Source organism: Siphateles boraxobius, unplaced genomic scaffold, assembly GCF_051911475.1.
Source record: "Siphateles boraxobius isolate OS27281-9 unplaced genomic scaffold, OSU_SipBor_1 17, whole genome shotgun sequence".
Lineage (NCBI taxonomy): Eukaryota > Metazoa > Chordata > Actinopteri > Cypriniformes > Leuciscidae > Siphateles > Siphateles boraxobius.
This window is the reverse complement of record NW_027508777.1, coordinates 9022081-9039831: the sequence shown is the minus strand read 5'-3', so window position 1 is coordinate 9039831 and position 17751 is coordinate 9022081. Positions and strand designations below refer to the sequence as shown.

The window sequence follows — 17751 nt, the reverse complement described above, 5'->3', positions numbered from 1 at the left end:
ATGAAATACCAGTAGTGATGTTGTAGAATGAGGATGTTGTCATGTCACCAGTGTCCCAAAGTTTAGTGAGCCAGGGTCTTCACTGTCCTTACCATTGCCCAAATTTGTCTACATGATGAACTGATTCATGACCTAGAAAGCAAGGGAACTGATTGAGACACACCCAGAGTTATTGGAAGTTTATTGGTGGTGATATAGAAGTCATGTGACCGTGATATAGTTAATTTATAGCCAAACTGTAGCTTTGTACTTCTCACAATTGCAATAGGCTTCAAAATTCATAAAGTTCTAAAGCACTTTAGTAGAATCCAGCTGAAATAATTGTTTATTTCATTCTGCTTCAATTATTTTAATCTTTGTTTCCATACTGAGGAGAGTTGGTTCAGTTATAATTACTGTTCTTCACAAGATGAAGATATGTTGTTGTTTTTTTTTTTATACAATTACTTCAACAACTTTGGCTTTCATTTTTGAATAGGTCCACAAAAGAAAATGAAAGCATAAAAGTGGCTATTAGGGTCAATGATGATTATGTGAAAAGGCTAAGGAAGAAAAAAACATTGGATTTGTATAAATCTTACTTTTGTTGCAACACGGAAGGAAACAGATAGGTGTTATGTTATAGTGATAACAGTGTTTGAACAAAGTGGTGAGAAACAACGGGAACCAGATGATGGTGAGAGGATGGTTACTTGTTGACTGATGATGGTGACTTAGCTGGTGAAGATTGACGTGGATTCTCTGTGCAGGTGACGAGTGAACAAGAAGACAGGAGATCTGGAACAGGACGAATGACAGGTAAGGAGTGTAACTGCAACAAGACCAGACATTGAGTGGATGGTGAAGTGGGAATATGTAGATTGTGTTAATGAGGGATTGCAGGTGCAGTGAGTCAGTACTCTGGTGATTGTGAACGAGTGGGCGGGTCCTGGTGATTGGGTGATGATTGGGGCTGTGATAGTGTTGCTGACTCTGTGACAACTTTATGGATTTACACTGGGAAAAAAATATAAAACGTACTCCTAGAAGAGGGAACGAGTATTGCGTAAGTTGCTTGCACTTCGGGTAAAGTCATCTTTTCTCGAGATATGAAGCCAAAAGATTATCCTTAATTTTGTATTTAATGCCAACGCAGTGCAGCAGCTAGCAGACCTAGAGCAGGCTATCTAGCGTGCTCATTGGCTACTCTGCGGCTACTGCAGCAGCCAACCACTGAGCCTGGCGTGACGCTGGCGTGACGTCGTGCCCTCTACGCGTCACAGCCCGCCAGAATGGGTGTGGCTTAGCGTATAAAAGTACGTCTCGAAGGCTGCTTCTCTGATTTTCATCGACTGAAGCAAAAGTCGCTCGTGGCGCAAGCATGGCAGGTTACGCAATACTCGTTCCCTCTTCTAGAGAGAACCGAGGTTACGTATGTAACCGAGTACGTTCTCTTACGAGAGGTTCTCTAGTATTGCGTAAGTTGCTTACGCTACGGGAACCCCTTGTCAATGCCGTGCGCGCCAAGCATCCACTTCATGAGTCCCAGGGAGTCCCGGGGGAACATAGATAAGTGGGAATCAGGCGGCCAGCAACGTGGGCCAGCACATGTACATAAGCACCCATAGGGAATACAGAACGGCGTTGCCGGTCTATATAAAGCATATCAACCCATTTAGTGGAGCTCAACCAGGAGAGCTAAGTCACGTGAGAGTAGTGTGCGCACGATTAAATCTGGGCAGAACGTACATCCCATTCATACTGACAGAAGTCTAGCCTGAAGGCGGGAACTTCCAGGTTATAAAACCTATCAAATGTGGACGGGGAGGCCCAGCCCACCACCTCACAAATGTCATGAATGGAAATCCCGCTGGACCAAGCACACGATGAGGCCACACCTCTAGTGGAATGAGCCTGTTGAAGATTTTATTATTTAGAAACTAAGTAATTTAGCTATATATTTGGACACAATTATTTCTTGTATGAGTTTCCTCTAATAGGACTCTGTCTAGGTGACTTTGAAAGCTACAATACCTTCTGTAAAAAGACCCTGAATGTCAATTCTATTCTGAGAAGTCACATGGTATGAGATATTTACCCAAAACTATCTAAAGGGTGTGTTACCTTCTATGGGAGAAGATGTATGTATAAAGTCTGAACCCAAAAATACTGAGGCGCGCGGTGGAAGGCCAGAGGGCCAGTGGGCCGGAGGGCCAGAGCGTTAGAGCGCCGATGATGAGAGCTCTATGGAACGGAACGGCGTTCGAAAATAAAATCTAATTATTTCTGGCATCAAAGATCTCTGCGAAGTTATTTTTCACAACAATTGAAGCCACTTCATTTGGCGACCCCGGCAGGACTGGGTTTTGAAGCTGAAGGAACCACGAAAGGCGACACTGGTGACCGACACAAACAACAGTGGCCACTGTACTTTGAGGTGAGCAATTTTTGTTTTTGAAAAAGTATGTGTTGTCACCAGTGAGCCAGAGTGGTAAGACCCTTTAAAATGCTTCTCCAAATTTAAAGAACTAAAAAATTAAAAGAGGATCCTTGATTCTAGAAATAATTGTCTATTGTTGTTGACGATATCAAGTAATGTGTTATAGCGCGGCGGAGCTCCCGTTAGTGTTTGCCTGTGTTTATATAACCTGGTGCAGATTGTATGAATATTGGTACTGCTGATGTGCCGCTAAAGGTTTTGTCATACGTATAAAGGATTTGAGTTTACTGATATGGCTATCAGGATTTATGTTTGTTTGTTAAGTTTAACAAGTGTACTGGTTAAGGTTAATCAGTTTTTTTTATGTTTACTGTTATTGTTTTTTCTTGTCAAGAGGGCCTTGAGGATGACAAGTGTAATGATAAGAATATCATTAATGATTAAGGTTAATCATTTTCTGCTCGTTAAGGATAACGATACTGATAAGGTTATCAGGTATTTTATCTGTGTTTCTTATTAAGGATAATAAGATAGCATGCGCACAGATAAGATTAGCTTATGGTTACCGCATTGTTATAGGAATGACAATGGACTGCTCAGGTAAGCTAAATTGAATCGCAGAGGTCTGCGATAGTTTTAAAGTTATTTTATCACTGTGTTGGGAAAGTGTATCAGTGAATCTTATAATGTATTGATTATAAAGACAGTGCGTAAAACTGTGAGTAGAGTATAGCTTGTGTGTGTGTCTCTGGGATCCTGTGTGTCTGCTTGACTGTGCCTGTGGTTAAAAATAGGGGACAAGGAATGTGTGAATGAGCTTGAGGGACAAGTACTGTATAAATGATGGGTAGTAAAAATAAAGGAAATAGTAAAACAAAAGAAATTGTTTCAAGATATTAATCTTGTAGATTATTATAGTATGAAATAAGTTAAAGTATAAAATATATATTTAATTAATAAATTTGTATCTCATTATCCCTGAAGACAAAGTGAGAAAAAAATGATTCCATTGTAGATAATTAAGTTTGTGCTAAGGAAAAAATAACTTGTGAAGTGTGCTAAAAGCAGGGATTAAAGTGAAAAAAAAATCATAGTCATATTCCTGTAACTTTATTTAAATAGTCGAGCCAAATAGCGTTTTAAGGGGAGATGTTTTAAACCACTTTAATATTGCCTGTTTGCATATTTTAAATAGCTTGACAAATAATCAACCATCTACATAACTTTTCAGTGCATGTTTTTATTTATCGTATAAGACCAAACAATGCTAAACTATATTATTATATAGTTTGTTCCATGGCAAATCGTTTTGGCTGAGGGTAAAGTGAAGTTTCATAACTTTATATATTTAGGCTATTTAACTTTAACTTTGTAGCCTATTAGAGAGCTGACTAATATTTGACTGAATTTTTTTTTTTTCTCATTGTATAGCTTCTTATAGCCTACCTATTAGGCTACTTATACTTTTATACTGGATATTATTGATCATTAAAACTGACATTTAACAAAAAGAGACAGGGTTGTGTAATGTTATATATTCTAAACTAACCCATATACATAAAGATAACCGGAGCAGCCAGAGCGTGCTGAGTGACGCGGTCAAGAACGCACTGTTCCGTTTGCAGAATAACCGGACTCGCGTCCTCGGGAATTGTTCTCCCGAGTCGAACTTGGCAAGTCCGAAGTTTGCGTACTTGGTATTGAGAAACGGCCAATATTGACCCGCGTTCTGTTTTCTATCATGCGCCCTGCACATTTCCGATGATGTAATATGAACGCAAACGCACCAGGGTTGGATAGAATCAAGTTGAGTGTGAAACCAGACCAAAGCTGCGGGGGGCGCTGGGAACAATCGCGCTCGGATTCGGACCGCAGCAAACCAGCTGTAGCCTGACATGCACTTATCCGAAAAAATTTATTGAGTGAACACGGAGCAGTTTTTCCGAGAGCGGGAATTGAAAACCCGGACTGGACCATAAGCGAAGTGATTACAGAATGCTTAGAGTGGAGAGAGGAACGTGCTTTCGCTCCAATCCAGGCTTTATCACATCCCCCTCAGCAGGGTGAATACACCTCGTCTTTCCTTAATTTAAGACCTATTCAAACTAAAATTAAGACATTTATCACACTATTTGAGAAACGAAAGCCTATTTACGGCCTTAAATTATGAAAAGTGAATTTAAGACATTGAGGAACATAAGGACAGACGGGAACCCTGCAATTGACGGAAATCCGTCATAGACTCGCTGCAATTAATGCCTAGTTCACACTACACAACTTTAAACGTCGGCAGATCGGTGTGCTGTTCACGAAAACACACGCGAGAGTTGGATGGGAACTATCGCGAAACAGGTGTTAACTACGTCTATTTGAAAATGGACACCGGGACAAAATTGGCGGTGCAAGTTGTTTGCACAATGGTCTGTTCAGAACCAAGAAAAAAAAAGGAGAAAAAAAGAATATGGGTCAAAGGCTGGATAAGCGCACGCAGGCAGCAGGGATTGTCCGTGCTACAGAGAGAGTTGGAGGTGAGTAAAACATGTATTGAAGAAGCTGCCTGCTCGTGTTATGGTTTGGCAAAAATGTTTACAAATACAAAGGGTTGTGTATTGTGATAAGCTGATTTATTTCTTTATTTGTCTTTTACATAGATGAATGATGACAGTGGGTTTAGGGAGATGCTGCGAATGACCGCAGAAGAGTTTGATTTCTTGCTGGGGAAAGTCGAAAAAAAACCTCATAAAAAAAGGACACCAAAATGAGACTGGCAATACCACCTAGAGAGCGTCTGTCTTTGACACTGCGGTTCTTAGCAACAGGTTGGTGTGACTGCTTGTCAAAGTTATATAAAAAACCGATGTAGTTTCCTTTTGTTGTCACTCCGAGTTACGTCGGATGACGACGAATGGGGTTTCGCTTAGAAAGCCTATCAACTTCGAGTATTACAAAACGAGCCAATGGCAAAGAAATGCCATGGGTCTGCGGAATTTGCATAGCGTATCTCCGCCCTACCTCGTGGGTATAAAAAGAGGACGCCGGCAACATGCAGATATGTTTTTGCTTCGGAGCCAAGTTAATCCTTCGTTCCACAAGCCATCTCTGAACTGTCAGCTTTACAGACGAGCGAGATTCTCTGGTGTTGGTGTGACGGCGATCTCCCCGCGAGTGCGCGCTTCCTGCTTATCTGTGCAGTGGTTTGCCAGTGACTGTGTTTCTCCCCAGGCGCTTCAACACTCTCAGAGTTTCTTTCTCTCACAAAAGAGCTCGCACGCGGCACGTCTTTTTAAAGACGGCTCGCCCGTGCATTTCTGGTTGCAGTTGACTCATTTCCGATTTTGATGGGCCCATTCTCTGCTCTGTGTGTTTGGGCTTGATCACGATAGAGCAGCGTTTGTGGATGACTCACGTTCTCCCCGCGGGAACATGACCATCGCGTCATTACGGTCGAGACTCAGTGATCTCGTTAGAGAGAGAGTCCCCTCATCCACACCCCGATCTAACACTCTCCACGTGAGGTGCTACTTCGGCTGGTGGCCAGGGTGACCTGAGGGTGTTGGTGTGGAAAAAAGGCGCCGACTATCCGTCCGTGCCCCACGCCCCCCTCTTCATTGACGCAACCCGTGAACGATCACGGGATGCCCGTGGGCCCATCTTCGGACCCCCCAAGGGATTCCTTTGACGTTCCAGAATCGGATCTGTTGTCTATCGCAGCATCACAGGGCGGGCTAGAATTTTCACGAAGTGAAGATTTGACAGTGCTGCCACTTTCGGGTGTTCATATGGCATTTGTCGAGTCAGATCCTGAGATGACGGCCATGCTTTCCCGGGCCGCCGCAAGCGTCGGACTAGAGTGGAACCTTCCACCCTGTCCTGTGCGCTCGCTGCTGCACGATTGGTTTTTGGGTGTGGCCGCTGACACTGGTAGGCGTCCACTCCAATACCTTTCTTCCCGGATGTGCATCAGGAGATCTCGAAATCCTCGAAGACCCTGTCTTCCAGCGATCCCTCGTTGATCTTCTCCGCCCTTCCTCCCCTCCACGGGGCCGCTGCCCATGGGTACTCTGGGGTCCCCCGGTCGAACGCTCTGTTGTGATACTAAAATAACTGTGTCCTCAGAGTGCTTCTTCTCGGCGCGATCCTAAGCACCCGTCCGAAGCCTGTAGTTTTTCGTCTACACTTGTGGCGAAATCCTGAAGTTCCCAGGACAGGCAGCCGCCTCACTGCATGCCATGGCCATTCTGCTGGTCTTCCTGGCCCAGGTGTTCATGGACGTGCAGGAGTGCAGGACTGACCCAGGGCTCTTCATTGAGCTGCGCGCCGCCACTGTCCTTGCTCCCCGAGCGACGAGACTGGCCGCACGCTCCCTGGGTCAGGTGATGTACACCATTCAAGCCTGTGGCTTAACCTGTCCGATATGCAGGATGTCCGGCGGACCCGTCTGCTCGACACCCTCATATCCCAGGTCGGCCCTTCGGCGGTGCGGTTGTGGGCTGTACACAGTTCACAACCGCCCATGAGCAGACTGAGGCATATTCTGTCCCGACGGCCCGCCGTCTGCTCAGATCACTCAGTCTGCCCACCGCCGAAGGCGCCCCCCCGCGGCTCCCACCCCGCCCGTTCATCCGGGCTGGCTCTGGAGGCCGCAGGGGGACGCCACAGCCCTCTCCTGCCCCGCCCCCCGCTAAACGCCGGGCCAAGCGGCGCTCCTGAGACGGGCTGCTCAGGGATGATGGTCACTTCTGAGGAGATGGTAGCAGGACCACTCCTTCCCCCGGTGGAGGGCCGGGGGAGAATCCTTTGTTTTCCACTTCCTGCTGCTTGCCCCCGGGTGGGCAACACCCTAATGTGGTTAAAGAAGAAGTGACATTTTCATCCCTGGGCACACAGAGTTCTCGGACGACACTGTGTTGCCGCCCCCGGGCCGTGCACCCCTCGTCCTCCTCTGTTCCAGAGCCGGATGACAGTGCGCGCCGTCCCCGGACCGTGCCGCTCTCATCCTCCTCTGTCGCCAGCCCCCTGGCAGAGCAGACCCCCGTGGAACGTTCGTCCTTCCCTGGTCTCCTCTGTCAGGGCGCGGTCAATGTTGTGCCCCCACACCGGGCCCCTATGCCGTCCACGTCTGGGCCAGTCATTCCGCCTTGCTGCACCACCGGTGGGAAGTCTGTGGTTCGTATGACCCCCGCTGGTACAGTTCTTGGGAGCCTGGCTAGAGCTTCCCTGTCCCGCTGGGTCGCGCAAACGATCAGGCTCGGCTACGCGATTCAGTTCGCGCGGTCTCCTCCCCGCTTCAGGGGAGTCCGCTCCACTATGGTCGGTGGCAATGCCCCTATCATGAGAGCGGAGGTTGCCACCCTGCTGGCGAAGGGTGCGATCGAGACTGTCCCTCCAGCCGAAATGAGGTCCGGCTTCTACAGCCCGTACCTCATTGTCCCGAAGAAAAACCGGTGGGTTACGGCCAATCCTGGACCTGCGCGTTCTGAACCGCTCCCTTCACAGGCTGCCGTTCAAGATGCTCACGGCCAAACGTATTTTCGAAGGTGTGCGGCCCCAGGATTGGTTTGCAGCAATTGACCTGAAGGACGCCTACTTTCATGTCTCCATTCTTCCTCGACACAGACCGTTCCTACGGTTTGCTTTCGAGGGGCAGGCATATCAGTACGCGGTTCTCCCCTTTGGGCTAGCCCTGTCTCCTCGCGTCTTCACGAAGGTCGTCGAGGCTGCCCTTGTTCCCCTTCGGGAACACTGGGTCCGCATCCTGAACTATCTCGACGACAGGCTGATCCAAGCTCACTCTCGAGACCAGGTTTGCGAACACAGGGACCTTGTGCTCCGGCACCTAGCCCGCCTGGGCCTTCGGGTCAACTGGGAGTAGAGCAAACTTTGCCCCGTGCTCCTCATTTGGAGTCAGAAGCATCTGAGGTCGCTTCATGCCATTTATATCCCCGGAGCCCTGAACTGTGCAGCCGACGAGCTCTCACGGCTTCAGCCCCTCCCGGGAGATTGCCAACTCCATCCCCAGTCGGTTCAGCTGATTTGGGACCAGTTCGGGGACGCTCAGATAGATCTGTTTGCCTCTCACGACTCGACCCATTGCGCCCTGTTCTATTCACTGACCGAGGGCAGGCTCGGCACGGATGCACTGGCGCACAGCTGGCCGCGGGGCCGCAAATATGCGTTTCCCCCAGTGAGCCTTCTTGCGCAGACCCTGCGCAAGGTCAGGGAGGACGAGGCACGACCTGATCGTCAGGTTCCTGAGAGGAGCGAGGAGACTAAATCCTCCTCGCCCTCCTCTCGTTCCCTCTTGGGACCTCTCAGTGGTTCTAACTGCCCTGCAGAGTGCTCCCTTTGAGCCTCTACAATCAGTTGAGCTTAAGTTCCTGTCAATGAAGACAGAGCTCCTGGTTGCACTGGCCTCCATCAAGAGGGTAGGGGACCTGCACGCATTCTCCGTTGACGAAGCGTGCCTGGAGTTCGGGCCGGCTTACTCTCACGTGATCCTGAGACCCCGGCCTGGATACGTGCCCAAGGTTCCTACCACTCCCTTCCGGGACCAGGTGGTGAACCTGCAAGCGCTGCCCCTGGAGGAGGCAGACCCAGCCTTGGCACTGCTCTGTCCAGTACGCGCTCTCCGCGCCTATGTAGACAGAACGCAGTGTTTCAGGACCTCAGACCAGCTCTTTGTCTGTTATGGTGGGAAGCTGAAGGGAAAGGCTCTCTCAAAGCAAAGGTTGTCTCACTGGATAGTGGACGCCATTGCTTTTGCATACCAGCAGCAAGGTCGACCGTGCCCCCTTGGTGTGTCTGCCCACTCCACCTGGAGTGTGGCATCCTCTTGGGCTCTAGAGCATGGCGCCTCGCTAACAGACATCTGCAGAGCTGCAGGCTGGGCGACACCTAACACATTCGCCAGATTCCATAATCTCCGAGTGGAGCCAGTGTCCTCTCGTGTACTCGCTTCAACCAGCTAGTACCGGACCCGCTCAGGTGTCTTCGCTTGCTTGCCATTCCACTCCACGGACTGGATACGTGTGATATTCTCCTCAGGTGAGCTTCCCTGAAAGCCCTGAGCTCCTCCACCACTCCTGATGTCGGCGCCAGTGTCTATTGCCTGCGTGTCGGCTAGGTGCCTCCCGTGTGCATGGTCCCTCCTCTGAGTGACCCCCACATGTGTATTTCCACTGTAAGCCTCTCTGAGCATGTGTCTTTCCCTTGGCAAGCCACCTTACCTCCCCTGGGGTTGAAATATTCCACCTGCGGCTGGACAGGTGAAACATTCAAGTCCCTCAGGTTCCAGTACAGGGTTGGGCCAGCACCATCTCACAGATAGTTGTGGAGACCTGTGCCGACCTGTACCAGGTTATGAAGGAAGACTTCCTGAAGGTAGGCTGTTACGGCAAGCTGTGATATATTAACATCCAGAACATACATTCTGGATACTTACAATATACAGTACAAATACCTTGAAAATATTATTTGACTACAAAGTATGACCAGAAACCATGTCATTGTTAAATTCTGTGCATTTATTTATATTATGTATTTGTACTTGTATTACTTTATTTTTTATTGCATCTGTATATCTGTACTTTTTATTTTTGTATGTGATGTTATTTTTAACTTTATTAGATATTATTTTATCTACCTATTTATGTTTTATTTATATGCTGTGTGTAATTTTATCCCTAGTTTATCTTTTAAACCTTTTTTATGTTTTTAATGATATGCTCTTTGCAGCACAAAAGGATGGCTATCCAATTTTGTTGTACTTGTGACTATGATAATAAAGGCATTCTGATTCTTACATAAATTCCCAACCACTGTTTTTCCCCCCCTATTGTTGTAGACACCATCAACAGAGGCAGAATGGCGGTCAATAGCGCAGGATTTTGCAAGGAAATGGCAGTTTCCACATTGCCTTGGGGCACTCGATGGAAAGCACATTCACATGCAGCCTCCAACAAAAAGTGGCAGTCTTTACCACAACTACAAGGGCAGGTTCTCTGTGCTAATGATGGCGGCTGTAGATGTGAACTACAAGTTCATATATGCAAGTGTGGGTACCCAAGGTAGGGTGTCAGATGCTGGACTGTTTGCACACTCTGACCTGCGCAAAGCAATGGACCAGGGCCTGCTGAAATTTCCTCCACCTGAGCCTTTGCCTAGCTCTGACATACTGATGCCCTATATGTTTGTGGGTGATGACGCATATCCCTTAAGACAGGACCTGATGAAGCCCTATCCATTCAGGCAGATGGAGCACAGTCAAAGAGTACTGAACTACCGGCTCTCTAGGGCACGACGAGTGGTAGAGAATGCCTTTGGCATTCTTGCCAACAGGTTGAGGGTTTTCAGGTCGACCATATGCTTTGAGCCACACAAGGTGGTGAAGATAACAATGGCCTCCCTGTGCATCCACAACTTCCTCTGCGAGCGGAGGTCCGAGGCATATACACCTCCAGCCTTTGCAGACTGGGAGAATGCTGACCATAACATGGTTGATGGAGTCTGGAGGAATCATGGGATGGGGGCTTTTCAGCCTGTGGAGCATAGAAGAGCGCGCAATGCAACAGTCACAGCAAAAATGCAGCGAAATCGTTTGCGAGACTATTTTGTCTCACCACCAGGTAGCGTTTCTCGGCAGGAGCAACACATTTAGAAATGTAGAGATGTCGAGGTATCTTGTCAGCCTTTTGATTGTGTGTGTTCTGCGTTGGCCTTTGTTGTTAAATTCTAAATCAATAAAGATCTTTAATTTACCTGTTACAAATTTTACATCGTCATTCTTTAAATGGATACTTCAAACAGTATATTAACAGTATACATTTTGCACATTCCTGCAGCTTTCAAACTATTTTTTTTTTAAATGTGTTTAAAAGGCCAACAGACAATTAAACGTGTAAAGAAATACTGTAAACATGTAATGTATTGACAGGCTTTAAAGACGCTATGCAATTTGAGATGCAATGGCTTTAAAAAATGTACAGACATCCTGTTTTGGTCATTTGATTTTCAAACATTTATTGGAAAAATAGTTTATTAAAGTAAAAAAAAAAAAATACACTGTATATTACTGTGCAAAAGCCATCCAGTGCTTTTACTTTACACTGCAATGTCAACATAGACTTTGAGAACAGTTATGGACAGTACCAGTCAAAAATTTGTACATACTTACACATCCAAGATAATGGGAAATTGTGTCCAAACTTTTGACTGTTACTGTATATTCAAATGTGTTTACAAGTGCAATAGTGCAAAAAAAGGACAAATAAATTCACAACAATATGTAAACAGAAACACTGTTACAATGTAAGCTTTTCACAGTCTTTCATAATGGCCATTATCTTGCAGTGTTTGCAAAAAGGTTGGATGAGGACTCAAAGCTGATGAGTAACAAGGATGAGACTGTGCCTGTGGCGGAGCTGAAATGTCTTGTGCATGTGAAGACAAGGATCTGTTCCTTTCAGTCTCCTGAGCGTCATAGATCATTACCATTATGTTCTTTTTCAGTCTTGCTAAATATCCAGGGTCTTGAATTTGCCTCAATTCCAGTACAACCTGGTTCCCAAATGCTGTTAATGCATCTGGAGTTGGTTGAACATCTACTTTAGCAGCCATCCTCTTTAGGACTTCAACCTTCTGCAGCTCTACATCCGTTTCTGGCATCCTCTTGCGTTTCCCTCCCCTGGTGCTAAAAACATTTTGCACCGCCATCCTATCAGATGAGGCAGTCGAAGGAATTTCCTCAACAGCTGTGGGTGAAGCTCCTTCATGTGATGATTCTACTGAAGCTGGACATGATAGGCTTGGTGCTAAAGGTGAGTCCGGTAATGATTCCGAAAGATCCTGCTCCTCTGCGTCACCCAGCTTGCGGAATGAAGAACCAAGCTGGAAGAGAGATGATTATGAAAGTTACTGGTAACACTTTATTAGGGCCCAAGCCTTGAAAAGGCGAAGGCCCTATTGTTTTCCTTAGGATTATTTATTAGGGCCCAAGCCTTGAAAAGGCGAAGGCCGAGCGGAAGATGGTACCCGGGCGTGGCAGGGGGGCTCGACAGCGCCCCCTGGAACGGGATTCGAAAACATGTCCATATATCAAACACGCTTGCATGAATTAATATGAAAATCGGTACACATATAGATCTCATCGTTTCATATATCCTTCGTACTCTTACTTTTTAGGCCAGCCCAACAGGAAGTCGGCTATTATGGGTTGTTTGGAAACTCATGCTCACGAATTTGAAACACTTCTCCTTGGGAATTCACCCGATCGTCACCAAACTCGGTGTGCATGAAGTCAAGACATTGAGGATGAAAAATTGCCAGGGGATTTTTGATATCTCGAACGGTTTGGCCGTGGTGAGGAAACGAATTTATGGCGAATAATGGAAACAGGAAGTGTGTTATAACTTCTGCATACATTGACTGATCTTGATGAAACTTCAGCAGTGTGTTCGCTGTAAGAGGCCGATCACATGGATGTGACTATTGTGAGTCAAAGTTATAGCGCCACCAACTGGCAGCAGGAAGTGTTCACTTTCACGTGTTCACTTTCAAAATGCTTTTAAATCACCCTCTTATTTTTACCCGATTTGCTTAAAACTTTATGTGTATAATGTAAACACACGGCAGATTTAGACCTGTGAAAGGATTATTGATATCTTAGATACTGTTGCCGTGGTAACGCATCAAATTTTAAGATTCTTTTTTGATGCTTTTGAGACTCTTAGCATACTTGAAATTGCATGAAACTCGACATACACATCACATTTATTAGCCAGTAGACATGTGCAAAGTTTCAGAAACGGACGTGGTGCAGGTGCTCAGTAGCGCCACCTTTTGACAAAAGAGGGGGAGTTAAGTCTATACTTTTATCTACAATCTTAAAACTCAATATGTATATTGTTCATATCGAGCTGGACAACTTTCTAATTTACAGTCATTAGCTCAGACCAACAGGAAGTCAGATATTTTGGTTTGAATGTGGATGTTTTGGAGAATTTTCTCTTCCTCTCTCTCTGACCCTACGTCTCTCCGTGTGTTTGGGGGAGGGGGATTTGTCTGCTGAGTGAGAATGCTTTTATTTTTGTTTTTCAAGGTTTTGGGGCCCTTAATGTGCTCGAAAACTCTTGAAACTTTGCACACAGGTCAACACCCGTGGCCATCAGGGCCGGGCTGAAGCTGGTACCCGGGCGTGGCAGGGGGGCTCGACAGCGCCCCCTGGAAAGCGATTCGAACACTTGTCCATATATCAAACATGCTTGCATATAATAATATGAAACTCGGTACATATTTAGATCTCATCGGGCCGAACAACTTTCGTGCTCTAAGTTTAACGACAGCTCAAGAGGATGTCAATTATTATGGGTTGTTTGGAAAATGCATGCTTTTATTTTTTATATACTTCTCCTAGAGAATTAATCCAAACACCACGAAACTTCGTCAGCATGAAGTCAAGACATTGAGGATGATAAATTGCCAGCGGATTTTTGATATCTCGAACGGTTTGGCCGTGGCGAGGAAATGAATTTATGACTAAAAAAGGACACATAAAGTGTGTTATAACTCAGTTAGTTTTACCTACAGTTACAAAACTTGCCGTGTATATTGTTCTCTTCAAGCCGGACAACTTTCTAATTTACAGTTATTAGTTCCGACCAACAGAAAGTCAGCAGTAGCGGTTTTAGGCACGGGCGAACCAGGCAGTCACCTGGGCGGCATTTTGTCATGTCACATGTGGGCGGCACGAGCAGTTAAAAAAAAAACCTCTGCGCTGCGAAGCGGTTTTCTATTATCTATCATTTCACTGTGTGGGGAATTGGCAAATTGGCGCCACTGCTTGCTGAGAAGGTGCCGTGTGTGACGCCGGATTCACACTGCACGCATTAGCAGTGCGTATTTTTTTCGGCGCCCATGTTAACAGATTGACCATTCACACACCGCACGCAGAGGCGGCGCGGCAGCGCGTAGCAGGAGCACTGTATCAGCAATACTCTAATGGAATTAGTGGGCTAAAGTCAGACACACCACCTCGACTTTCTTCCAAAATAACACACATTTCATTCATAATATTATAAATACAGGCCTATAGTTCCTGCAAATTCTAGTTTATCTGAATTGTGTGAAATGGCTAATAAAAATAAGTAATACAAAACGATTATGTGGGTCACCTGACCAAGGTGAATTGGTTTAGTCTTGTCGTGACTCGTGACGTGAGCAACAGTGTTGGGGGGCAGGGGATGGGAAATCTGTTGATTGTCGAGTGCCAAATAAACAAGGATGGAAAGGAAAAGCTCAAAGCCATCAGGTGCACAATTTAGAAAAAAAAAGAAAAGAAGAGGAGAAACGAGCAAAAGATAAAGGTATGCAACTATGTTCTCTCTGTGGTATGATTACGGTATCCATGTTGTCATGAATGAAGGGCTAACGTTAATTGTGGGTAACTCTTCTCTTACGTTTCTTAGACTTTTTGCTACGATACTTGTTATACTTATACAACAATAATTAGGTTTAAAGTCAACAAACACGAGATCTAATTTCACCATAATATTGTGCTTTGCAACAAAACTGTTACAAGTTCAGTTATAATTTATTTCCATCAGTTGGGTTAACGTTAGGCCCTGTAATTAGCCAATTGAATTTTCAAATCTGTAGGTAGTTTCAAGTCATGTATACTTTTCTTGACCTCAACTACAGTGGTACAATGACATTTTAATGACAAATTCAATTTGTACCTCTGTAGTTGAGGTCAATAAAAATATTCATGACACAGTTATAATGGCCGAAGGCGGTCTCGCCCAGGGTGTAATTCAATGTAGAACCGCCACTGAAAGTCAGATATTGTGGTTTGAATGTGGATTCTGAGAATTTTCTCTCCCTCTCTCTGACAGAGAGAGTGTTCCCTGCTATTCTCTCTTTGTGTGTGTGTGTGTGTGTCTGTGTAGGGTGGTTGAGAAGGAAAGGGGGGTGGGGGGGGGGGGGGGGGTCTCTTCCAGTGATAGTTTAAAATAGGGCTATACTGCCCTCTTGTGTCCAAAATTATATTTATATATATGGCGCTTTTCCACTGCATGGTACGGTACGGTTCGGTTCGGTACGGGTCGACTCGGCGCGGAACGGTTCGGCTCGCTTCGCTTTTCCACTGCGTGGTACGACTCGACTCGGTACGGCACGGTTCGGTTCGCTTTAGCTCGGTTGCTTTTCCACCGCAGTTAGTACCCCTTCAAAGTGGGTGGGACTGATCGTTATTAGCGCCGCCTCTATTGCCATGACATCATCGTAAACGCGCCAAATTTCAAACGCAAAACACAGGAACAAAGGAGCCTATCGAGGGGATGGTGTTCCTGATTCTCGGCATGTGGATGTTTTTAACTGCAAGACGGAGAAATGTGTTTAAAATGAGGCTGATGGCAGCAAAACAAAATACTGCTAAAAAAAACAAAAGAGTCTGGGAACTCTTACAACGAAGCGCAGATGACGACATCACTCAGTTTGCCCGACGGCGCACTAGGGTAAGCTAATCTTGTTTAGGGTCTCAATCCTGATGTAGTCTCAAAGCATATAATGAATTTAGCTGGCAATATTATGTATTAAGAAGTGTAATCTGTGTATTTCAGATGTATCATATTTCGCAAAGTCGCCGCCACAGACCATCTGTTTGGACGTTTAACAGAGCTTCTGAGTGGTGGGATGTGATTGTTCCTGGTTTTACAAACACGCAGTGGTTGGAGAACTTTAGAATGTCGGAAGAAACGTTTATCCATTTGTGCAACAAACTGCGTCCTGCGATGGAGCGACGGGACACAAACTTCCACGTGTGTGTACCTCTAAAGAAGAGAGTAGCCATTGCACTGTGGAAGCTTGCAACCGGCTCTGAGTACAGAAGTGTTGGACATCTTTTTGGAGCAAGCATTTCAACTGCGTGTCGGTGTGTTCAGGAGTTCTGTGCTGCAGCAGAGACGTTGTTGGTACCTGAAAAAATTTGTTTTCCAGATCAGGAGAGGTTTAAAGAAATGGCTGCCTACGTTGAGAACAGATGGGGACTCCCACAGTGTATTGGTGCTATTGATGGATCACACATACCCATAATAGCACCACAACACTATCACTGTGACTATTTCAACCGTAAAGGCTGGCACTCCATCATCCTTCAAGGTGTTGTGGATGGGAAGGGACTTTTCTGGAATGTTTTCACAGGACTGCCTGGAAGCCTGCATGATGCTCGGGTTTTGAGACTGTCCACGCTGTGGGAGGTGGCAAGCCGTGGAAACCACATACCAGCTAGCACCAAAAACATTGATGGGGTGAATGTTGGCTACTACATCCTTGGAGACTCTGCCTATCCCTTGCAGAACTGGCTCTTAAAACCATTCATTGACACTGGACGGCTGACAGCGGAACAGCGGGTCTACAACACGAAAATATCCAGAGCACGTGTAGTGGTTGAAAATGCTTTTGGAAGATTAAAAGGAAGACTTGAACAGTTGACTATGTCTGTTCTTTAAAGTGTGTGGTCAATAAACTTTTGTGCAGTATTTTAAAATGTTCCCCTTGCATATTTCTTAACCCCTTTCACGGAAAAGATCACAGATCATTTTAGTAAAACATTTCACCACTCGTTAAAACATCACACTCTTACTTGATCTGGAAAACCTTTCCCTCATTACAAAGATTTAAGACTCCAGCTTTGATATTTGACCACTTTTATGATAAATCTGCTTTGCAGTGACATTAAATTCTTGATCTATTCCAGGAGTGTGAAATTATTAATTTGTAACATTTGATATTTTGAATAGGAATCATCTCTCATAATGCAGTCAATCATGTTTTCTCAGGTTTATTTGTGTTCACTTACATGCAATATACAGCATCTGGAGAAATAATTATCACATGTTTTTTAAATATTTATCATACAGAATAATATTTATATTAATTTTATGTCATAACACTATTTTAAACCGTGACCGGAATCTGATACAAATACTCGATGGTGGTTTAAAGTGAGTTTTAAGTAAAAGTGTATTATTAATATTTTATATTTTGTCTAAATGTAGCTTGCTGATACCTGTTGCTTTAATCCACCTGCTGGAAAAGCTATTCTATTACATAATTCAATTTGTTAAAAGAATTCACGTAAGGTCCCAAAAATATGTATAAGGTCCCAAAAATATGTATATATTTTGTTTTTAAACAAGACTTAAAATAATAGGTGGATTTTGCATGTATAGTAGGATGACATGATTGTCGATGGCTAAGCATAATGCCAGAATAAAGGCTATAATGGCTGAATTCAAACAAAAGAATAACGATAAAAGAATAATGAAGATTAAGTCTCA

At 45.2% G+C, this 17751-nt stretch overlaps 2 protein-coding genes across 2 annotated transcripts; both read left to right on the top strand.

Moving 5' to 3' along the window:
- Window positions 1–4745: 4745 nt before the first annotated feature.
- LOC143740162 (uncharacterized) lies at window positions 4746–11107 on the top strand. The gene is made up of 2 exons (XM_077232215.1): window positions 4746–4947; window positions 10263–11107. The coding sequence occupies exons 1-2, from the start codon at window positions 4795–4797 to the stop codon at window positions 11073–11075; spliced, it is 966 nt and encodes a 321-aa protein (XP_077088330.1). The 5' UTR covers window positions 4746–4794; the 3' UTR covers window positions 11076–11107.
- Window positions 11108–16155: 5048 nt separating this feature from the next.
- LOC143740190 (uncharacterized) lies at window positions 16156–16920 on the top strand. Its single transcript, XM_077232232.1, has one exon. The coding sequence runs from the start codon at window positions 16156–16158 to the stop codon at window positions 16918–16920; it is 765 nt and encodes a 254-aa protein (XP_077088347.1).
- Window positions 16921–17751: the final 831 nt, after the last annotated feature.

Excerpts from the sequence above, each read along its gene's own strand:
- LOC143740162 (XM_077232215.1), top strand. The coding sequence starts at position 4,795 with ATGGACACCGGGACAAAATTGGCGGTGCAAGTTGTTTGCACAATGGTC. Across the intron at positions 4,948-10,262 it reads TGCTACAGAGAGAGTTGGAG|ACACCATCAACAGAGGCAGA; the intron begins GTGAGTAAAACA and ends CTATTGTTGTAG.
- LOC143740190 (XM_077232232.1), top strand. The coding sequence starts at position 16,156 with ATGTCGGAAGAAACGTTTATCCATTTGTGCAACAAACTGCGTCCTGCG.